Source organism: Natrix helvetica, assembly GCF_964273705.1.
Source record: "Natrix helvetica genome assembly, chromosome: W".
NCBI lineage: Eukaryota > Metazoa > Chordata > Lepidosauria > Squamata > Natricidae > Natrix > Natrix helvetica.
The window spans coordinates 81,101,069-81,125,289 of NC_138555.1; the positions used below are offsets into that span (position 1 = coordinate 81,101,069).

Genomic DNA, 24,221 nt, shown 5'->3' on the forward strand with positions numbered 1-24,221 from the left:
ATGCAAAGAGGAAAGATCAGGCCAGCATAGCTTCATCTCGGTCTACCCAATGCAAAGAGGAAAGATCAGACCAGCATAGCCTCATCTCGGTCTACCCAATGCGAAGAAGAAAGATCAGGCCAGCATAGCTTCATCTCGGTCTACCCAATGCAAAGAGGAAAGATCAGGCCAGCATAGCCTCATCTTGGTCTACCCAATGCAAAGAGGAAAGATCAGGCCAGCATAGCTTCATCTCAGTGTACCCAATGCAAAGAGGAAAGATCAGGCCAGCATAGCTTCATCTCGGTCTACCCAATGCAAAGAGGAAAGATCAGGGCAGCATAGCTTCATCTCGGTCTACCCAATGCGAAGAGGAAAGATCAGGCCAGCATAGCTTCATCTCGGTCTACCCAATGCAAAGAGGAAAGATCAGGCCAGCATAGCCTCATCTTGGTCTACCCAATGCAAAGAGGAAAGATCAGGCCAGCATAGCTTCATCTCGGTCTACCCAATGCAAAGGGAAAAGATCAGGCCAGCATAGCTTCATCTCGGTCTACCCAATGCGAAGAGGAAAGATCAGGCCAGCATAGCTTCATCTCAGTGTACCCAATGCAAAGGGAAAAGATCAGGCCAGCATAGCTTCATCTCAGTGTACCCAATGCAAAGAGGAAAGATCAGGCCAGCATAGCTTCATCTTGGTCTACCCAATGCGAAGAGGAAAGATCAGGCCAGCATAGCTTCATCTCAGTGTACCCAGCATGAAGAGGAAAGATTAGGTCAGTCTGGCTTCAGCCCGGTCTACCCAATGTGAAGAGGAAAGATCGGGCAAGCATGGCTTCGGCCCAATCTACCCAATGTGAAGAGGAAACATGCCATCAGTTTGGGCAGTGGCATCAAACTAGCCATGCCCACCCAGTTCACCATTCCACCCAGTTGCCATTCCCACCCAGTTGCCCATGCCTGCCAGGCCATCCGAGGCCAACCGCAGCCCTGATGTGGCCCTCAGTGATATTGAGTTTGACACCCCTGGTCCATGGAGATTCACAGACATCCAGGTTAACCCAAATGTGCTTTTTTTTCAAACGGTAACTGGACTTCCTGTGTTTTTCCTTGAAGGCATTTCAAGTCTCATCCAAGAAGCGTTTTCAGTTCTGACTGAATGGTGGAGAATAGAAGGATTTATACTCCTTGCAAAGGGGAATATATTCTTATTCCCATTTGCACTATTCAGGGCACAGATTGTTCTGATCTAGGCTTCCTCAAATGACACGAGGCAGAGTCCTGGTCCCAATAAAACCCCTTTTATTAAATGAAAGTGAATTCCTCTCATTTACATTCAGCAAAGGCCTAGCGAACAGTCTTTCAAAGGAATATTTATGACCACAGACCTTATCTAGCTTGGAAAGCTGCCATGTCAATATTTTCCAAAGGAGGTGCTGTGCGAGGAAAGACTTGGCACATAGTCTCGGAGATTCACGGACAGATCTCCACACTCCTGAAATGAAACTAATGCGCGAATGAACAAATGGTTTCCTGCAAAAGCCCACTCCCCTTTCACTCCTCTTATATTTCATCTGGGAGGGGACAATCACCTTCCACCTATGACTTTACTCCACGTCTACTCTGATTTCTGAGTTGTTCTTTTTGTCTGGCAGCTCTGTGCATGCACACACTGGGAACAGGCTCCAGCTGTTCCTCTGCCTCACTGCTGTCTAGCTCCGAAGGCACCTGATCACTGCCAGACAGCCTTGACCCCATCTCTGCCTCTTACACAGAGCCCTCACTCGAGCCTTCCCCAGCCTCCAGGACAAGCCCATGCTCCTCCCCAACCTCCTCACTCTCCAACTCTGCTGCCAGCTCCGCTGGCCACTGGTGGGCCACAATACAGACAAACCTCCAAGTGGCCTCAACGATTCTCAGAAAGAGTACTAACGACCAGATGACTACAAGGAGAACAAAAATTTTCTGTTCTCCACCATTCAGTCAGAACTGAAGAAGCTTCTTGGATGAAGAGCGAAACGTCTTCAAGGAAAAACAAAGGAAGTCCAGTTGCCTTTTGAAAAAAGCACCTTTGGGGTGTGGCTTGTTCTTGAAAATGGGGGAGGGAGGGAGAATAATTCTCGGGACTAATTATCAGAGACATGATCTCCAGATTCTTTGTTTCATACGCGTCAGAAAATGGGTGGCCCAAATAAAAAGATGATATCGTGAATGCACCATCCTTACCATATCATCCACGAGATTTAATTATTATTCCAACCATCCCTTTTCTTTCACTTTAAAAACAAACAAACACCCTTATCCATATTTCTATCTCTATCTTTATTTTGTATAGATTCCAGCCAAGTACCTTCTCTCTCTTTGGTCCTTCCGCCACCATCGCAACTGACACAACCTACCTCCCAAGCTGTTGCTTGGTTGGCTTGTGTGATCCATGGATTCTCTCCATCTGAGATACTCATCAAATGGAAGAAGGACAACAGAAGCTTAGAAGCCTCTGAGTATATCACAGGCCCATCCATACTTGAAACTGGGAAGTCCACTTTTTCTACTCAAAGCGTCCTGAAAATCCCAGCATCTGAATGGGAGAATAGAGTCATGTATAGCTGCCTGGTGGGACATGAATCCCTAACTATCATGAAGAGCGTCAGTAAATATCTGTACGGTAAGTCTTGGTGCTGGAAAATTCTTGATCGGCTCAAGAATGGGACCAAGGTTGAATTCTTCTCAGTGGAAATTACTACGTGAATCATAGACGGTAGTGAAGAAACATGAAGAATCTGCACTTTTAAATTTAACAGAGTTGGAAGAGACCTTGGAGGCAAGTTGTCTTCTAGTCCAACCCCATGCTTAGGCAGGAAACCCTACACCACTTCAGACAAATGGTTATCCCATCTCTGACTAAAATTTTCAGTGTTGTAGCATTCACAACTTCTGGAAGCAAGTCGTTCCACTGATTAAGTGTTCTCACTGTCAGGAAATTTCTCCTCAGTTCTAAGTTGCTTCTCTCCTTGATCAGTTTCCACCCATTGCTTCTTGTCCTGCCCTCAAGTCCTTTGGAGAATAGCTTGACTCCCTCTTCTTTGTGGCAACCCCTGAGATATTGGAACACTGCCATCATGTCTCCCCTAGTCCTTCTTTCTCTTAAGCTAAACATACCCAGTTCCTGCAACCGTTCTTCATATGTCTCCAGTCCCCTAATCATCTTTGTTGCTCTTCTCTGCACTCTTTCTAGAGTCTCCACATCTTTTTTACATCGTGGCGACCAGAACTGAATGCAGTATTCCAAGTGTGGCCTTACCAAGGCATTATAAAGTGGTATTAACACTTCTCGTGATCTTGATTCTATCCCTCTGTTTATGCAGCCTAGAACTGTGTTGGCTTTTTTGGCAAACTACTGGCTCATATTTAAATGGTTGTCCACTAGGACTCCAAAATCCCTCTCACAGTCATCACTATTGAGCAAGGTACCACATATACTTCTTAACCCCAAATACAGTACATGAAAACTCAACGTTTACAACTCTTAAGAAGCTACTGAATGTCCTCTATTGAACATTTCAAGGTAACTGTTGATAAGGTAGCTCCATCAATGGTGTTTGGGCAGAAATGGCTGTTTTACACATTGCAATCTTTTCCAACACATCCACAAATGTGTTTCCAATTGGAAAGAAGCTTCCATCAATTATTTAAAATCACTAAATCTCATGGCCCAGGGGTGGATTGCTATGGGTTCGGCTGGGTTCAGGAGAACCCATAGCTATCATTATGACTGGTTCGGAGAACCTCCAAATCCCACCCCTGGCTGGCCCCTCCCACCCCACCCCTCCCAGGAGTTTCCAGGTGGCTCGTTTTGGATGTGAGGTAAGTGCAGGGCCCACATGGAGGCTCGAGGAAGGGGAAAAATGGGCCTCCCTGAAGTTTTGGAAGGCTGGAAATGGGCCCGCTTGAGGAAAGCCTCCAGAGCCTGGGGAAGGCAAAAACACCCCCCATACCCGCTGTGGTGCAGGAGGCAGCTAGGCCACGCCCACCATGGACACAGCCATCCAGCAACCCGGCAGAGAACCCGTTGCTGTAATTTTTGAAGCCCACCCCCATCATGACCACTCTTATCAAATAAAAACTGGGTGTCCAACATTGCTGATCCACCTGACAGGTTTCCGAAAGACGCCCTAATTAATTCAGGAGCCTCGAGCCAAGTTTCAAAAGAAATCCAGTCATTTATTAGGAACACCATTTCGGCAATACCCCCATTGCAGTCAGATCTAACCTCATTTAAATTATGGCTGAACTTTGCCCCTGTTTCTTCCCTCCCCTCAGTCTGTGTCATAAATCACATTCTCCAATGAGGTGCATGCCTCACAGGCCTGCTGTAGTAATCTGAGATCCGACTCTAGCTGAAGGTATGCGTGGAATGTGCTCCCCCCCTCCTCACCATGGCAACTTGATAACAGACATGCCAATGCTTTATGAGTTGACATTCGGCTCCCCTCACTTTCTGAAAGTGACCTGTGCGAAGCAAAAGCAATATGAGTAAGGTATAGGATTTAAGGCTGTGTCCCCTCTCCCCCCTCCCCCCCGCCCAGACTTGTTTGGATTTTATGCACGGAATTTTGCTCTAAGGCGATCAGCCGGGATATTTCTACTCTTTACCCAAGGTACTATCTTTTTTTTAGCCATAGATATTAAACTCACATGGTCTTGATTATATGAATGCACTGTGGAACCCCCCAAATCAACCATTTCTTTTCAGATTTCCCCAAACCCGTTCCTCCACGAGTAATGGCATTCCACACCTTTGAGGACAAGGGCTATCCAAAACTTGTCTGCTTGGCTACCAGTTTCTACCCCAAAACCATCGACATTCAGTGGAGCACCAAAGGAGAGAAATTCAGCTCCATTCCAAACTGTTCACCTCTGGTGCCCCTCCCCGATGGGACGTTCCAGAAGGACTGTAGTCTGACCATCAGTGGAGAAGACGAGCACAATCCACAAGCATACACATGCACCGTGAATCACCGTGCGACCAATTCTTTGATCCAGAAAGATGTGCATTCTTCCGGTAAGTTGGACTTTGCACCGCTTAAATTGCAAACAAAAGAAACAGTGGGTCTGATGTATTTGCGAAGTGCTTTTACCAATGAGTGAATAGCCACAGTCCTCGAGCCTCATTATGCTCCACTTCACATTCCAAATCAGTGCCCTTGACTTTTAGCCTGCCAATCATGCCAATAATTGCTTCATTGCTAATATGGTTCCTAACAGAAATGTTATGCTTTTACTGATTTGCATAGCCAAAATACATTAAGGGTATGGGTCTAGGACAGTGATGGCGAACCTATGGTACGCGTGCCACAGATAGCACACAAAACCATTTGTCAGGGCATGCGAGGTGCTGCCCTGTCAGCTGGCCAGCACGCATGCGCGCGCTGGCCAGCTGAGTCCACCCTTTTTTAAAGCCATTTTTCACCCTCCCCAGGCTCCAGAGACTTTATAGGGGCCTGGGGAGGGTGAAAAGAGCCTCCCCTCCCTCTCCAGAGGCCCTCCGGAGGCTTCGTGAGCTTCCTGAAGCCTCCGGAGCACAAAAACCCGGCCCTACGGGCAAACTGGAAGTTCGGGAATGGACTTCCTGTTTGCTCAGAGGGTCATTTTGACTGCTCCGGAGGCTTCAGGGAAGCCTCTTGAAGGTCCCTGAAGCCTTCGGAGCGCTCAAAACGACCCTCCGAGCAAACTGGAGTCACTTCCGGTTTGCTCGGACGGTCATTTTGACTGCTTCGGAGGCTTCAGGGAAGCCTCCTGAAGGTCCCTGAAGCCTCCGGGGGGCTCCCGGAGGGGCAGGGGAGGCTGTTTTCGCCCTCCTCATGCTCCTATAAAGCCTCTGGAGCCTGGGGAGGGCGAAAAAAGCATACAAATATGGGGGGGGTCGCACCTGTAGTGTGCGCATGTGCACTGGGGGGGTTGCGCATTGCATTATGGGTGCGGCACGCCTGCACACGACCCCCCTGTGCTCCCCCCACTTATGGCACACAAGCCAAAAAAGGTTCACCATCGCTGGTCTAGGACAGCTCATCATGGCCAACTTGCCATGGCCAATTCACTGTGGTCAACTCACCATGGCCAAATCAACACCGTCAACTCGCCTCAAGGCAACCCACCGTAGGACAATTCAGTGCTGTGTTAATCATTTCGTTCGGTTGCTTTTATTATTGGTGACCACGTTTTCATCAAAAATTATTGTAAGTCCTGTATTTCTAAATTGACTTTCTTTACTTTATTACTAGCTAATAACCTGCCGTTTCCTGGGTTTTTATTTATAGGGGGGAAATGTCCGGACCGAATGTAATTTCTAATGTTGGATTTTCCCCCTTACCAGAGGGAGCCCTTGTGTGGAGTACTGTGAAGCCGTTACCATGGCAACTCCACTGCACTGTACAGTCAAAGCCATTTCACGGCAATACAGTAGAAGCCATTTTAAGGCACAACAGGCTATATCTTAACCCCAAGGGGTGTTAGTGGTGTCTTACCCCCACAATATATATTTTTTCCCAAGAGAGTAAGTCATCTCTGTACCATGTTTGGTTGAAATTGCTCAAGGTGTTCCAGAGTTATGCTGGAACACACACACAGAGAGAGAGAGAGAGAGAGAGAGAGAGAGAGAGAGAGAGAGAGAGAGAGAGAGAGAGAGAGAGAGAGAGAGCGAGCATTTCTATATAGAGACATTATTGGCCTGGCTCCATTGAAATGAATTTAAATTTTGCATTTGTCCCATTGGCCATGGTGTGTTGTCTGTGGCAAGTTGGCCATGGCAAGTTGGCCACAATGAGTTGGCCATGGCCATTCCATAAGGTGATACCATGAGTGCTGATGGCTCTGGCTATTGAGTTGGTGTTGACTGACATCAAAGAGGGGGGAAAGCAGCTGATTGGTTGAGAGAGATGAATAGATTTTTGGAATTCTTTTATCTGCATTTGCTTTCATAGTAAATAATTGCTTCTATTAAATGGAGAGTTAATCGATTAGCTTTGAGGAAGGAAGGGTTGGATGTGGATCCATTTTCCAAGGTTGGTTCCATACCTCCTTCATCGTGCCTATCTACAAGTGGAAGAACCTGCATTTTTTGAAACAGAACCAAGTTGTTTGTTTCTCCTTCTTCATCAGCCCTAGCATCCAGATGCTAGATTAATTTTATTTAGATTTCCCAGGCTAATCACCAGAAGGAGCAGCTGATTTTGAAGTAGTCATTCCAATATATGGAATGGTGAGGTAGGAACCAGAAAGTCCCCGTCCAATTAATTCATGCAACATTGCTTTTGAAGGAACGGCGACATCTCTGAGCAATATGGAAGTGATCAAGATGCAATTGCCATCCTTCGAAGAGCTCTTCACAAACAGGAGTGCGGCTCTAACCTGCATGATGTCCCTCACGAATGCCAGTGCCAATGCAACCTTCAAGTGGACCATGGATGGCAAACCGGCCAACAATAATTCAGTGACAAATGAAGTCTTCCGAGAAACTAACGACACTTTTTTGATGTATGGCCGACTGGAGGTGAATCTGAGTGAATGGATCAACACCACGCAATTCACTTGTAGCATCCAGAGTGGCCTAGAAGAAACAGAGATGAAGCATTTTGACCGAAGGAATGGTAAGGACTCAGATAAAGAGACGGCAACCGGGGTGGGATTCAGCCGGTTCGGATCAGTTCGCCCGAACTGGTTGTGAAAATCATGGGTGGGTAGGCCCACCTGCCCTGGCTTTATGCCATCCTATTCAAGCACATTTTCAAGCCGTGTGCATGGGTGCAAGCCGTGTGCATGATCAAAGCGCATGCGTGGAAGGCCGAGTGCATGCGCGCTCACATTTCCGAACTGGTAGGGAAAGTAAGTGAATGCCACCCCTGGACAGCAAGCAAATGAGACAGAAGAAGTACAGGGAGATTGGGAAGCAGTTCAATCCAGCCTTATTCTGAATTGATTTATAATCAGAGCAGAGTCTTATTTCTCAACAGCAGAATTGTGGCATTATTTATTTGTTTTCGGGAATTTATATTGCTGCCTATTTGCACATGGTGACTCAAGGTGGCTTACAGGAACATAAAACGATTAAAGCTAATAAAAGAGAATAATCATCATAAATTAATAATATAATATAATAATCTCCCACCCACCCTGCCCCGATGAGAACACATCACATGAGCCATTTCATGGTTTCCATCCCGCTCCGCGATCCCCAGGCCCCCTGGCAGAACCAGGCTTTTAGTACTTTCCGGAAGAGTGTTAGAGTGGGGGCCAGTCTAATCTTTGGGGGGATGATGTTCCAGAGAGAGAGGGAGCCACCACGTAGAAGGCCATTCTTCTGGGTCCTACCAGGTGTATCTCCCTAGAGGATGGGACCCGCAACATTCCTTGCCTCCTTTCTCTGGTGGGCTGGGTAGATTTGACCAGCAAGAGGTGATCCCTCAGATCACCTGATCCCAAGGGCTTTAAAGGTGGCAACCAGCAACTTGATGGTCTTAATGGTATGTTCACAACACAGCCAGTTTGGCCTGATAATTGAGGTGCTGGCTTAGAAACCAGGAGACTGTGAGTTGTAGTCCTGCCTTAGACATGAACGTTGGATGAGTGACTTTGGGCCAGTCACCAAGAGACTGAGAGTTCTAGGCCCACCTTAGGCATGAAAACTGGCTGGGTGATTATGAGCCAATCACCAGGAGACCGTGAGTTCTAGTCCCACCTTAGACATCAAAGTTGGATGAGTGACTTTGGGCCAATCACCCAGAGACTGAGAGTTCTAGGCCCACCTTAGGCATGAAAACTGGCTGGGTGATTATGAGCCAATCACCAGGAGACTATGAGTTCTAGTCCCACCTTAGACATCAAAGTTGGATGAGTGACTTTGGGCCAATCACCAGGAGACTGTGAGTTCTAGGCCCACCTTAGGCATGAAAACCAGCCTGGTGACTTTGAGCCAATCAGCAGGAATCTGTGAGTTTTAGTTAGGCATCTATTAGGTATAGACGCTGGCTGGGTGATGAAGGACCAGTGCCTCTCTCTCAGCCCAACACACCTCACAGGGTTGTTGTCATGAAAAGAGGAGAAACAAGGAAGCTATGTATGTTTCCCAAGTTAAGTTACTGATAAAATAATAAAGGCACGATTTTTAAAAAATCTAATAAATAAATAATATCGATGGCCTTTTAACTTAGGAATTCCACCAGAATTCCAGATATCATAGCTTGACAAGAACGGCAGGAAAGTTGAAGATTTCTTACCTAGCGTCCTTCCATGAAAAGTGAACGGTGTGGTGGCCTAGGGGTATAGACACTTGCCTCCCACTTGGGAGAGTGAGAGTTCAATCCTAGGTAGCGGCAGGTATTTATCTCCTAGGGCGCAAAGAAATAAAATATCTGCTGTGAATTCTGTGTGGCATCAGGAAGGGCATCCGGAGAGTAAATGCTGAGCTCTGTCCAGTTGCCCCAATTCTACCCCGAATTAAGGGATTACAGGAGGGTCATAAAAAGGGAGTTTTATCCTTACTTGAAAGAACCCTTCTCAATACAGCGAAGGGTACAATGATGATAGAGTCCAGCGCATTTTGTTTCCCAAAACATGTTGTCTTGTTTTTGTTAACCTAGGGACTGTGAGACCCCCCAAGGTGGATCTCCAGCGTCAGTCGTCCAGCGAAGACTTCAACGTAACCCTCCTGTGCATAGCGAAAGATTTCTATCCAGATGAAATCTTTCTGAAGTGGGAAGAAGAGAACCAAGAGATGTCCTTCAAGGGCTACGACGCCTACGGCATGAAGTGCAACCACGAGAAACAAACATGCTCCTTGCTGAGCATGCTCGAAGTCCCCACAAGCAAATGGATGACGGGCGCCTCCTACAGATGCCTTGTAGCTCATGTCTCTTCAGAAAACATAATCGCTAGAACAACTAATTTCTTAACTGGTAAAAAAAAAAATCATTAACGCCAACAACCACCTCAATTGTGGCGTTGTTGTCATAATGCTCCCTTTATGTACCCTTCCATTTCACATTAAAACAATATGCATGAATTGGACATTGCTTGCTTTCTTCTTCGATTGGCAGCTTCTTTACAACCAAAAAGAGCCACAATTTAGGCCAGGGTTCAGCAACCCGCAGGCTCTGGAGCCACATGTGGCTCTTTTATTCCTCTTCTGCGGCTCCAAATTTTCGTCACAACCACCAATGTGTGATACCCGCCGGTACGCAATTTACTGAGCTTTTCAAACCCTGGCAGGCCAACCATGGATAAATCCATGGAAAGAAAAGTTTCAGAAGAAAACAGAACATTTAATTCAACCACATACGCCAGTTCTGTGGCCGCTCAGGAAATACTCAGGCACGGGAAGAGTATTTTGTGGCTCCCTGTGTTTTATTTTTTGTGGGGAACAGGTCCAAATGCCTCTTTGAGTGTTTAAGGTTGCCGACCCCTGATTTAGGCCAACGCAACACTCCAAAGATGCTATACGGGGGTGAAGTTTTTTTAAAAAATGCGGCCGATAAACTCCCACCATTATCCATTTGCGATGCATTTGATGCTTTCCTCCCCCCCCCCAAAAAAAACAGTTTGTCATCCTTTTACTTACGTTTGAATGTGATTTTTCACCCTAATCATTTCTCTTTGCTGGTTTTAAGACTGCTTCGTTGACTGAATGTTACGCTCCGGGGGAATATGAGGATTTGATCGTTCTTTCTCTAGCCACGATGCCCCTTTGATCCTGCTTTAAATCTGCTTTGATTATTGTATACATTTGGGGGGGGCTACCGTTTTTGTCACTCACCTTTTATTCTCGGTGGTAGGAAATATCATCATCCTAGGTAGTCCTCCACTTATGCATGCTCCCTTAGCAACGGTTGGAAGTTAGGATGGACCCAAGGGTGGGCTTCAAAAATTTTACCAAGGGGTTCTCTGCCAGGTTGCTGTATGGGCGTGCTCATGGTGGGTGTGGCCTAGTCGGCTTCCTGCACTATGGCATGGGGGAGTTTTTGCCCTCCCTGGGCTCAGGAGGCTTTTTTTCGAACCTCCGGGAGGGCAAAAATGGCCTCCTCAGCCTCCGGAGACCCTCCGGAGGCCAGAAATGAGTCTGTTTCCGGCCTTCCCAAACTTCCAGTAGGCCCGTTTTTTTGCCCTCCCTGAGCCTCCGCCTGTGCCCTGCCCTTACCTGTATCCAAAACAGGCCACATGGGGACTCCTGGGAGGGGCAGGTGAGGTGGGCAAGTCCAGCCAGGAATGGGGTTTGGAGGTCCTCTGAACTGCAGAGAATTTTAGCCAGAGGTTCTCCCTAACCCATTGCGAACCCCCAGCAGCCCACCCCTGGATGGACCCCACAAAAGCTACTTATGACCCGATTCTGAAATTCTGATGGCCACCCCCACCCCGTGTGGTCATGGGATCATATTTGGGGTGCTGCACAACTGGCCCATCCCGCGGTCACCATTTACAGCATTTTTGCCAGAAATCACCATTGACCTCTGGGTTTTCGGCAAAAAACCAAGCCCATGGTGAACAATAGATTTGCTTAACAACTGCTGCATTCGCTTAAGGACCATGGCACTTGCTTTACCAAAAAGAAAATAGTTGTAAAGCCAAGTTGGACAAATAATGAGCCATTGTGCAGCCATCGTGGCTTACAACAGTAATTGCCAGGCTCCATAATGGATGTAGGTCGAAGACAACCCATGCAGATGTTCAATAATGGTTCAAATAGAAATCGATCATGTCTTTCTCCCATTCTCTGTCCACCAAATGTTTTCTATTGGTTTTTCTTCCTGTGCTTTTTGGAGCCCTCTTTCTAATTTGTTTTTCTTTTTCCCCATTCTTCAGATTCCTGGGACTGTACCCTCATGGGAACGGCTTTCTGTGATATCCGCAACGAAAGCGAGGATGAATACAGCGAGCTGGAAGAAGCCAACGGTGTCTGGAATAAAGTTTTCACCTTCATTGTTCTCTTCATCGTAGCCCTATTTTATGGCGGACTAGTCACGTTCATCAAGGTAAAAAAGGAAATCTGATTCAAAGCATAGAAATAGAATATTGCCATCTCTTTGTTTCTCAATTGCCCGTCCAGTAAAGGAGTACCTACCCATTGTGGCCCAGAATCATGGCAGAAGCAAGCAAAGATGATTAGGGGGCTGGAGGCTAGAAGCAAGGGGTTGGACTAGAAGACCTCCAAGGTCCTTTCCTACTCTGTTATTCTGTTTTCACGTATGCAGGAATTGGGTATATCTAGTCTAGTGAAAAGAAGAACTACGACATTATAGCAGTGTTCTAATATTTGAGGGGCTGCCACAAAGAAGAAGGAGTCAATCTATTCTCCAAAGCATCTGAAGGCAGGACAGGAAACAATGGATGGAAACAAATCAAGGAGAGAAGCAACCTAGAACTTAGGAGAAATTTCCTGACAGTGAGAACAATGAATCAGAGGAACAACTTGCCTCCAGAAGTTGTGAATGCTCTAGAGTCTCTGAAGAATTTGTCTGAAATAATATATAGTCTCCTGCTTGAGCAGGGTGTTGGACTATAAGACTTCCAAGGTCTCTTCCAACTCCGATGATGTTCTACATTCTGTTCTAATCATCCCAGCTTGAGGAACCTGGGTCCTCTTAGATGTTCCTCAGCTGCAGTTTCTAGCAATGTCTACCAGCCAAGCCAAGGGTGAAGGATATTGGGAGTTATACCCAATGGTGCTTTTCAAAGAGGCAACTGGACTTTCTTCATTTTTCTTTGAAGATGTTTTGCTTCTCCTCCAAGAAGGTTCTTCAGCTCTCTGAAGAAGCTTCTTGGATGAGCTGAAGGAGCTTCTTGAATGAGAAGCTAAATGCATCCAAAGAAAAACAAGAAAGTCCAGTTGCCTCGTGAAAATGAACCTTTGGGACAACCATGACCTGGATGACTGAGAATCTCCATAGGCATTGGGAGTTATAGTTCAACAATAACTGGAGGGCTCACTCAGTAGCTAAGTCCTAAAATCCCTCAGCCTTTTGGAATACAATGTGGATATTCAGAATTTTGAGAAAGCCTTGCAGATGCCACAACATAGCACAATGTATGCTTTCATATCACAATTTACTGTATTTTTCAGAGTATAAGACGCACCGTTTTCCCTCAAAAAAGAGGGTGAAAATCTGGGTGCATCTTATACACTGAATCCAGCATTTTTTGCCTCCTGAAACCCCGCCCCTTCACCAAAATGGCCGTGCATAGTCTTTAGGAGGCTTCCAGAGTGCTCCAGGGGCTGGGGAGGGCAGAAATGAGTGGAAAATTGGTCATTCTTTGCTCGTTTCCCCACCCCATCTCCCAGGAGCACTCTACAAGCCTCCTAAAGGCTATGATCTGGCCTCAGGGGCTACCCTGGAAACAGCAAAGGACCAGCCTGTGGTCTCTCTGCATGGCCCTCCTGCATTCTATTTTCAGCCATGACGGCCTCCTGCATCCCTCCGCCAGCAAAAACAGTGCCCCGGGAGTGCATGGACTCAGCGTTTGGTTGAAATGGGCTCCTGAAGCCCTCTTCCATGAAAATGGGGCCTGGGAGGGTCACATGCATCCTCACTGAGCTCGGTTTTCACTGATAGAGGGCTGAAGGAGGCCATCACAGCCAAAAACAGAGCTCAGGAGGGCCGTACAGAGGCACCGGGGATAGGATAGAGGAGGCTTCTGTGGGGCAAGCCTGAGGGAGAGAAGAGAGATAGAATAGGGGAGGCCGCTGTGCAGCAAGCCTGAGGGAGAGAAGAGAGATAGAATAGGGGAGGCCACTGTGCAGCAAGCCTGAGGGAGAGAAGGGGATAGGATAGTGGAGGCCACTGTGTAGCAAGCCTGAGGGAGAGAAGGGGATAGGATAGTGGAGGCCACTGTGCAGCAAGCCTGAGGGAGAGAAGAGAGATAGAATAGGGGAGGCCACTGTGCAGCAAGCCTGAGGGAGAGAAGGGGATAGGATAGTGGAGGCCACTGTGCAGCAAGCCTGAGGGAGAGAAGGGGATAGGATAGTGGAGGCCACTGTGCAGCAAGCCTGAGGGAGAGAAGGGGATAGGATAGTGGTGGCCGCTGTGCAGCAAGCCTGAGGGAGAGAAGGGGATAGGATAGGGGAGGCCACTGTGCAGCAAGCCTGAGGGAGAGAAGGGGATAGGATAGGGGAGGCTTCTGTGGGGCAATCCTAAGGAGAGAAGGGGATAGAATGGGAGAGCTTGTGGGGCAAGCCTGAGGAGAAAAGGGGGATAGGATAGGAGAGGCCTCTGTGCAGCAATCCTGAGGAGAGAAGGGGATAGGATAGGAGAGGCCGCTGTGCAGCAAGCCTGAGGGAGAGAAGGGGATAGGATAGGGGAGGCTTCTGTGGGACAAGCCTGAGGAGAAAAGGGGGATAGGATAGGAGAGGTCTCTGTGCAGCAAGCCTGAGGAGAGAAGGGGAGAGGGAGAGGAGGAGAAAGGCTTCTGTGAGGCAAGCCTGAGGGAGAGAAGGGGAGAGGCAAAGCCGATCGTAACTACTCATTAATCTTCAAGCTGTAAGGGTCAATTTATCAAGCTCGATCACGTAGTTTCGTAGCTGAGCTATCCAGCTAGTTATTTAATATCGAGTAGTTGATTTAATCTTTTCTCTCTCTCTCTCTCTCTTCCCTCTTTCTCTTTTCACAGGTGAAATAACCCCCACCCTCACCCTTTTCCTATCGATGAAGCACCCATCAAACGGGACCCCACCTTCTCCCCTCCACCACCCATGTCTCTCCCTCATCCTTCCTGACCACTGTTCTGTACTACGTGCTTCGTGGAAAGTCACAGCTAAGCATTAAATGTCACCAAAACGATCCACTTCCACGTAAACCCGTCTCTGCTTCGGTCCGCCTTAACAATAACAGGAAGAAACCAGTTGGCTCTCTGCATGGAAGAAAAAGTTCTAGGAAAGGTGTAATATTGTTACCCAAATGTTCACAAATGCTAAGAAATTCATGAAGGGTGCACAAATAGCAAATTTGTCAGGGTTCCAAGTAACACACACACATCCCAATGAAAGAAGACTCTGTTCCATGTTATTACCGTATTTTTGGGAGTATAAGATGCACCGGAGTATAAGACGCAGCAAGATTTTGAAGAGGCAAATTTAAAATAAAAAGTTTTTGCACTCTGCAGATCTCCCAAAAATGGCCCATTTTTCACAAAAACGAGCCCATTTTTTTGTCAAAAAAGGGCATGAATAGCCTTTAGGAGGCTTATAGAGTGCTCCTGGGGAGTGGGGGCAAAAACAAGCAAAAATGTCCCATTTTTTTCACTCATTTTGCCCTCCCCAGCCCCCAGGAGCACTCTGGAAGCCTCTTAAAGGCTATGCATGTCCATTTTTGCAAAGGGGGCGGGGTTTCAGGAGGTCAAAAATGCTGTATTCAGTGTATAAGATGCACCCAGATTTTCACCCTCTTTCCTGAGGGAAAAAGGTGCATCTTATACTCCAAAAATATGGTAGATACCAATATTGGCATGTCTGGGAAAACCCGAATCTGAACGTTTCCAGGTTTTCCCCACCCAAAAGAAAGTTCAAGTCCCTGCCCAGCACCCACATGTCCATCCCATGATCCAATAAGGCACCGTCCAACACTGGAGATGCCTCCCAATCACCTCATCGCAGCTGCAGGGCAAGACGGCCTTGACTCTCTGAGAAAAGAATGTTATTTTGAGTATACATCTCCCATGCTCCATATAATCCCCCCTTCCCATTTTCCCACAGTAGAAATTGTGGCAGGCCTGAAGGCCCAAATTTAAAAGATGGCTTCCAGATCTGACAAAATTGTTAACCTGTCCTCTAATGTCCAAAAGGGGAAATGTCAAAAGAGCAAAGAGAAATGCTGTGTCGTTTCCAAAACAGGCCACCTTTGGATCATGGTTAGTTTATTGGCATGGCACATCAACGGACCCTCCACAGAGTTGGGTTCCTACCGGTTCAGACTGGTTCAGTGACCCATGCCTGCCAAGTCCCCAAACCATTTCTACTATGGGGCCGCCATCTTGTTTTTCAGTTCTGCGCATGCACAGTACAATTTTCAGTGGAAAATGTATATTATTTTTTAAGGTTTTGCCCACGCGCAGACCTTTTTATTTGCAAATGCGCACACGTGGACAGCGGCATGTATGCAAGAGAAGCATGCACATAAAATTTTTGTGCTGCTGAACCAGCAGCAATGCCAGCAGCAATCCTCTCCTGAGCCTCGGGTGCGCTAAAATCACTTTTCAAGAGTGACCCTATTTTTTATTATTCAAGAAAAGAGGGCCCCACCTCCGATATGTAACCTACCGACTTATTTCTCAATATCCGTTTGGTTCTTCCCTTGATCGGCCCTCTAGTGCAGTGGTGTCAAACTCAAGGCCCAGAGGCCAAATCCAGCCCACGGGGTGCTTAGATCTGGCCAATGGCGCCACCCTGGAAATGGCAATGGACTAGCCTGCTGGGTGGCCCTCACAAGCTCTGTTTTCGCTGCCAGAAGGTTGCAGGGGACCATTGCAGCCGAAAATGGAGCTCTGGAGCCCGTTTTCGCTGGCAGAGTGCTCGGGCCCCCATAGGTGCCACCAATACGAGTTATGTCAACCTGGACATGCCCCCTTGGTCCCCCTGATGTCAAACCCAACCCTGACGCGGCCCTCATTGACATCGAGCTCTAGTACTAAACAGCTAGTCACTATTTTCTTTAAAGTCAATTGAATGAACTCCTTCACTTGCTTCCAATTAGGCATTTAAGATTCTGAGAAAGATTCTTAGTGCAACGTAAAAAGAGCAAATTATTACCGGGTGCCAAAAAGGGAGCAACCTGAAGGGGAGATAACTGGCATGCATGCGCACGCCCGGAAGCTGTGCTTCCAGTTTCTGGCGCACTCACGCACACTGGCCACCTGGTGTTCTAGTTTGGGTGTGCATGTCTGCATGCAAACCATCTGGACACCACGCATGTCTGTGCCAGAAACCAGAAGGCTAGGAACCTGGTGCGCACATGTTCGCTGGGATGCTGCTTCTCTGGTTTCTGGCACTCCCACACATACGCAAACCAGGTGGCCGGGGTGTAGGTGCGCACCGGAAATCAGAAGAGCAACGGGCGACAGCTGGCTGTGTGTGCCACTTCCGTCACATGTGGCATAGGTTCACCATCATGGTTCTACCGTGTTTCTCTGAAAATAAGACAGGGTCTTATTTTCTTTTGACCCCCTAAATAAGCGCTTGGCCTTATTTTCAGGAAGGACTTATTATTTTGGAGGTGCAGGAGGAAGCGAGCGTGGTCACCTCACAGCTCCTGCTGTGTTACAATATTTTCGGAGAGGGCTTATTTTCTGGGGAGGGCTGATTTTAGTGTTTGCGCTCCAAAGCCCAATTGGGCTTATTATCTGGGGAGGTCTTATTTTTGGAAAAACAGGGTAGAGTGTCCAGAATCAACAGTTGTTTTGCTAAAAGTAGACGTCTCTACGCATGTCCATTGTATGTTCATTGATTAAGGTTATGTAAGGATATTATTGTGATGTAGCATAAATGAGCATTAATCTTTCTTTTCAGTTTATGACACTGAATAACACTGCCTTGGCAACTGCATTTATTTTATCCTATTAGCACAAAATGTTGCCCTCCCCTGCTATATAAACAGCATTAAAACGGGGTCTTACTGCATTTCTTTATATTGTGCTACTTTTTATGCTGTGTACTGCACTATTCTTAAGATTGTTGCTTATTTTTTCTGGATATATATATATATATATATATATATATATATATATATATATATATATATATATATATATATATATATATATATATATATATATATTACTTCGATAGTTGCACTGAGTCTGACTATATTATTTTTCTTGTTCCCCGTCATATAATGTTCTCATTAAGTGGAAGTATTCTGTAAAACTTTTGCTGCTACATAAAGTTCCTTTTTCAACCTGTATATTATTCTTTGTCTCTAACTTTTTTTTAATAGGGGGGAAAGGTGTTGGAGGGACTGCAGTAAGAATAGATTTTACATCCAGATGGAGTTGACTCAAATGATCAAAATCAAATTGATATTTATTAATAACAGCCAGTTGGTTGAAACGATTAAGGCATCAGACAAAACTGGATGTCTTTGAGCCAGTCACTTTTCCTCATCCCTAGGAAGGAGGCAATGGCCAATACTGGAAGTCTTTAAGAAGATGTTGGATAGCTATTTGTCTGAAACGGTATAGGGTTTCCTGCCTAGGCAGGGGGTTGGACTAGAAGACCTCCAAGGTCCCTTCCAACTCTGCTATTGTATTGTATTGTATTGCTTCTGAAAAACCTTGAAAAATTTTAGAAATTAGGCAGTGGAAGAGGGTAGAGATGGGAGGAATGCCTAGATTGAACAGCAGATGCAAACAGAGATAAATATCTAAGAGAGGAACTTGGAAGGCAAGTAAAAAAAGCATAGCAATTAAAATATTCAAGCAGGCAAGAGATGAGGGATAGATGATTTTTTTTCATTGTTGTTTTGATTTGATTTCCCCTTCCTCTTAAAGCATAGCAATTAAAAGTATTGGAGCGGGCAAGAGGTGATGGATAAATGATTTTATTCATTGTTGTTTTGATTCGCTTTCCCCTTCCCCCTCTCTTTCTCTTACTAAAAGCACAGCAATGAAAGTATTGACATGGGCAAGAGATGATGGATAGATTATTTCTCTTTTTTATTGTTGTTCTGATTTGCTTCTCCTTTTTTTCTCTGTCTCTCTTTGGCTATCGCTTTTTTTTAAGGCGGGTGACATGATTAGAAGTTAGATGGGAAAGACAGGGAAAGTTTTTTAATAAAGGGTGACATGATTAAAAGCTAGAATGAGTGGTAGAAATAAGGGAAGGGGGAATATTAGTGTATAAAATTTTATATAATAAAATGAAAGTAATAATAAGAGAAAATGTGGAACAACTGAACAATGATAGATTGCAACCGAATATAAATGTGCATTATTATTATTAGAAATTCATAAGTTATTGAATGTAATAATTATGATTAACTTTATTAGTTTTATTTATATTAGAATGTATGACACCCAGGTGCCACATTGTTCCCGCATTGATTGGATACATTTATAAAAAAATTAAAAACTCAGGGGGGGGGAACCTTGCCAATAAAATTTTGGGGTCTTGTCTTCAAGAATCAGACACGATTAAATAGAAGGCGAGGGTGGGAAACCTCACACATAAAAAGTCACATATGTATGGCCTAAGTACCGATGGTGAAAATGTTTACAAGAAAAAAGAGAAATAGGCTTTAAAAACAGGATGGAAATTGATAATAAATGTTCCCAGGTGCAGATGTTTTCAACTTGAACTCTAGACTGTTCAGAAATTAGAGAAGTTGTAAATTTTAGCATAGTTCCGTTCTAAATAGCAAGAGAATAGAATAGATTAACAGAATTGGAAGAGACCTTGGAGGTCTTCTAGTCCAACCCCCTGCCTAGGCAGGAAACTCTATACCATTTCAGACAAATGACTATCCAATGTCTTCTTAAAGACTTCCAGTGTTGGGGCATTCGCAACTTCTGGAGGCAACTTCTGTTCCACTGATTAATTGTTCTGACTGTCAGGAAATTATCCCTCAGTTCTAAGTTGCTTCTCTCCTTGATTAGTTTCCACCCATTGCTGCTTGTTCTACCCTCAGGTGCCTTGGAGAATAGTTTGACTCCCTCTTCTTTGTGGCAACCCCTGAGATATTGGAACACTGCTATCATGTCTCCCCTAGTCCTTCTTTCTCTTAAGCTAAACATACCCAGTACCAGCAATCGTTCTTCACAACTAAATAAGTCTAAGAGCACTTAGACTTATATACCTCTTCATATTTCTTTATAGATCACTCGCTCTCTAAGCAGTTTACAGAATCAGCATTTAAATAGGAGCCAGCCGTGTGCAGCAGCTGCCAAAAAGGCCAACTCAGTTCTAGGCTGCATCAACAGAGGGATAGAATCAAGATCACGTGAAGTGTTAATTCCACTTTATAAGGCCTTGGTAAGGCCACACTTGGAATACGGCATTCAGTTTTGGTCCCCACGATGTAGAAAAGATGTGGAGACTCTAGAAAGAGTGCAGAGAAGAGCAACAAAGATGATTAGGGGACTGGAGACTAAAACATATGAAGAACGGTTGCAGGAACTGGGTACATGTCTAGTTTAATAGAAAGAAGGACTAGGGGAGACATGATAGCAGTGTTCCAATATCTCAGGGGTTGCCACAAAGAAGAGGGAGTCAAACTATTCTCCAAGGCACCTGAGGGTAGAACAAGAAGCAATGGGTGGAAACTAATCAAGGAGAGAAGCAACTTAGAACTGAGGAGAAACTTCCTGACAGAACAATTAATCAGTGGAACAGAAGTTGCCTCCAGAAGTTGTGAATGCCCCAACACTGGAAGTCTTTAAGAAGATGGGGCAACCCCTGAGATATTGGAAGACTGCTATCATGTCACCCCTAGTCCTTCTTTTCATTCAACTAGACATACCCAGTTCCTGAAACCGTTCTTCCTATGTTTTAGCCTCCAGTCCCACCATTGCCAAAGCACCAGAAGGCAAGGCAAGAAACCATGGGTGGAAGCTAATCAATGAACAAAAGCTATCTGGAATTAAGGAGGATCTTGCTAATAGTGAGAACAGTTAAACCACTTGCTTTCAGAGGTGGTGGGTGCTTCATCACTGGAGGTTTTTAAGAAGAGACTGGACAGTCACCTGTCTCAAATCTTAAACTTCTTAAAATCAAGAAGACTTTGCAGAAGACAATAATAGCCAATCTTTCGTAAGAAACCACACAGATGGATTAATGCATTCACTGAGAGAGGATCTTGACTTGAAGATGCTTTTACTGGTGTCACGGGTTCATGTTGGGGAAATTCAGATACTAGAAATCAGGATTCTTATTTAAGGACTTTGGTTGCTCTCTATCCCCCTGATCAACTTTATTTTTCAAACAACAATATGTTTCACAAAAATAAGAACAATTCCATTCTTGGAAGATCAACGTCTCCATTGTCTTTATTTCATGCCTGCTTGCTCTAGAATCCACAGTCAATAACAAAGACAAGATCTATATGTTTATCAAGTGCTTGAACTGAGGATAATGGATGGAGAGAATCTGGGCCACATTTTCTTCTGAGAGAGGGAGAGGGAGAAGGAGAAGGAGAAGGAGAAGGAGAAGGAGAGGAGAGGAGAGGAAAGGAAAGGAAAGGAAGAAAGAAAGAAAGAAAGAAAGAAAGAAAGAAAGAAAGAAAGAAAGAAAGAAAGAAAGAAAGAAAGAAAGAAAGAGGGAAGGGGAGGAAAGGAAAGATAGAAAAAGGAGAGGAGAGGAAATGAAAGGAGAGAAAAGGAAAGGAAAGGAAGAAAGAAAAGAGGAAGGGGAGAGGAGGAAAGGAAAGGAAAGGAAAGGGGAAGGGGAAGAAAGGAAAGGAAAGATAGAAAAAGGAGAGGAGAGGAGAGGGAAGGAGAGGAAAGAGAGAAAAAGGAGAGGAGAAGAAAGGAAAAAGAGAGGAAAAAAATATATTGGACAACCATTTGTTCAGAGCAATAGAAGGTCTCCTCGTTGAGCGGTGGGGACCTCCAAGTTCCCTTCCAACTCTGTTGCTCTGTATTTGCCTCCATTATTATTTTACAATCTCAATAGCAGAGAGAAAAGGGGAGGAAGTTGCTATCATAATAGGGACCTCTCCTTATGGATCTGATATGTTTGACCTAGACCAAGGGTTAGCAACCCGCAGCTCTGGAGCCGCATGTGGCTCTTTCATCCCTCTGTTGCGGCTCCCTATTGCCGGTCAGCTCCACAATTGATAGGGCTTTCGGTTAGGACAGGTAGAGAAAAAAAGGACGCTGCGCTAGGAGGAGACTCCATAGTGAGGGAACTGGAATTCTGGTCAGCTCCAGAATTGAATGGGGGAGGGGCTTCTGGATAGGACCTTTGTGGCTCTTTGAGTGTTTAAGGTCGCCAATTCCAGGACCTAGAAGTTCTTCTATGGGAAAATCTGTTGATCCCTAACAAAGTGCTACATAAAAACCTTTCCACCCTTTTGAATCAGGCCGGGGATATCAATATTTCTCAGTGTTGGTGGCTTTAAGATGTGTGGATTTCAACTCCCAGAATTCCTCAACCAGCATAGCTGGTTGGGAAATTCTGAGATTTGAAGTCTTCCCCCCTGCCCCCCAATCTTAAATCTACCAAAATTGAGATCCTACATGACATTTTTAAAAAAACAGTTCATGCATTGTAGTTTGGTTTCCCCTCTACCACTAAACCCGGTGTTTTCACCTCTCTGAGTCAAATCAACAAACGGAAGTTGAGTTTCTATTCAAAGCATATCGGAGTTCTTCTTCTGAAGTTATGAATCTATCACTGTAAAACTTCGGCTCGAATTGGACATTTCAGCTGCGGCTCTTGGTGTAAACAGGATGCATCTGTTCTCAGGGTGACTTGACTACCGAGACTTAGGAGGCCATCAACGGATGGTGTCGGCCATTTTGTCGTGAACGGCAAACCTCAGGAAGAAATGGAGCGGCCCGAGTTTTCATTGCGGCCCCAATAAATTATCTCCTGGAAAAACAGCCTGTCACAGATTCAATGTGCCAGGCGTTGTTAGCCTTGAGGTTCTCCACAGTTAGATGTTTCTTCTGCTTTCCAAAATATATATATATATCTCATTTGTCACCAACGGACAAATTGCCTCAACAAATTCAATTGCCTCAAATTCAAGATGGAGACTATACAACCATAAATTTAAATAAATTTAACAGCACCATGAGTAAGGTGGCACTTTTTTAAATAAACATTTTAGTCCATGAGAAAGGAAACACTTTATCCACTCATATATTTTTTTTATTCTACAATCATTTGATGACCGGTAGAATTAATCCTATGAGGTCAGGCTTGTTCATTTTTGACATTTAGAACAGCTGCCGTATGTGGGCATCATTGTTATGTGGAATTGCTTATGTTGTTAGTTGCGAAGTCGTGTCCAACCCATCGTGACTCCATGGACAATGTTCCTCCAGGCCTTCCTGTCCTCTACCATCCTCTGGAGTCCGTTTAAGCTCATGCCTACTGCTTCGGTGACTCCATCCAGCCACCTCCTTCTCTGTTGTCCCCTTCTTCTTTTGCCCTCCATCGTTCCCAGCTTTCTTCTCCAGGGAGTCCCTCCTTCTCATTAGGTGGCCAAAATATTTGAGTTTTATCGTCAGGATGTGGCCTTCTAAGGAGCAGCCAGGGTTGATCTCCTCTAGGACCGACCGATTAGATTATCTTGCAGTCCAAGGGACTCGCAGGAGTCTTCTCCAGCACCAGAGCTCAAAGGCCTCAATTCTCAATTCATGGCAAAGATACTGGAGTGGGTTGCCATTTCCTTCTCCAGTGGACCACGTTTTGTCAGAGATCTCTGCCTTGGGTGCACAGCATAGTTCACAATTTCATTAAGCTACACTAGCCCCTTTGTCACGACAAGGCAGTAATCCATGGGGAGGGGATTGCACAACAATATAGAAATTTAGGTTTTGAACCTCTGGTTGTTTCTACTGACTTTCTCACCTAGTGCAAAGGTAAGCCTTTGTCTTGAAAACGGGACCTCAAGATCCAAAACTAAGTCAAAAGGAACACTGGGCCAATCTAATAAAATGTGAACTGAGTAAGGTTTTACACCTAGGCAAGAAAAAAACAAATGCAGAGGTATAGAATAGTTGACACCACGCTCCATAGCAACTGTGAGAGGGATCTAGGAATCCTAACAACCAGTGAAATATGAGCCAGCCATGAGCAGCAGCTGCCAAAAAAGGCAACACAGTTCTAGGCTGCATCAACAGAGGGATAGAATCAAGATCATGTGAAGTGTTAATACCACTTTATAAGGCCTTGGTAAGGCCACACTTGGAATACGGCATCCAATTTCGGTCACCACGATGTAGAAAAGATGTGGAGACTCTAGAAAGAGTGCAGAGAAGAGCAACAAAGAGGATTAGGGGACTGGAAGCATAAACATACAAAGTACGGTTGCAGGAACTGGGGATGTCTAGCTTAATGAAAAGAAGGACTAGGGAAGACATGATAGCAGTCTTCCAATATCTCAGATGTAATTAGCTTTGCTATAAGAGAAAGTCAGGAGAGTTCACTCTCTCTCTGCTTGTCCTTTGATTGATGACTTGATGACTGGAACGTGAACTGCGACTGTAAGCAATTGTTTGTTTTTTGAATTGTGTTTGGACTAATATCTACTATCTACTATCAC

The 24,221-nt window shown here is 45.3% G+C and overlaps 1 protein-coding gene and 1 gene segment (V, D, J or C); both read left to right on the plus strand.

Annotated features, from left to right (window-relative positions):
* The window catches only part of LOC309400399 (uncharacterized protein), a 37,936-nt gene extending 20,697 nt beyond the window's left edge, over positions 1–17,239 (plus strand). Inside the window, exons 8-13 of the mRNA XM_081968871.1 lie at positions 2,315–2,644; positions 4,733–5,041; positions 7,296–7,625; positions 9,615–9,929; positions 11,830–11,999; positions 14,632–17,239. Of these exons, the coding sequence (XP_081824997.1) occupies positions 2,315–2,644; positions 4,733–5,041; positions 7,296–7,625; positions 9,615–9,929; positions 11,830–11,999; positions 14,632–14,640 (1,463 nt within the window). The 3' untranslated portion in view covers positions 14,641–17,239. The remainder of the gene's footprint in view (positions 1–2,314; positions 2,645–4,732; positions 5,042–7,295; positions 7,626–9,614; positions 9,930–11,829; positions 12,000–14,631) is intronic.
* LOC309400410 (Ig gamma chain C region-like) overlaps positions 1–24,221 on the plus strand; it is a 110,043-nt gene that overhangs the window by 57,786 nt on the left and 28,036 nt on the right.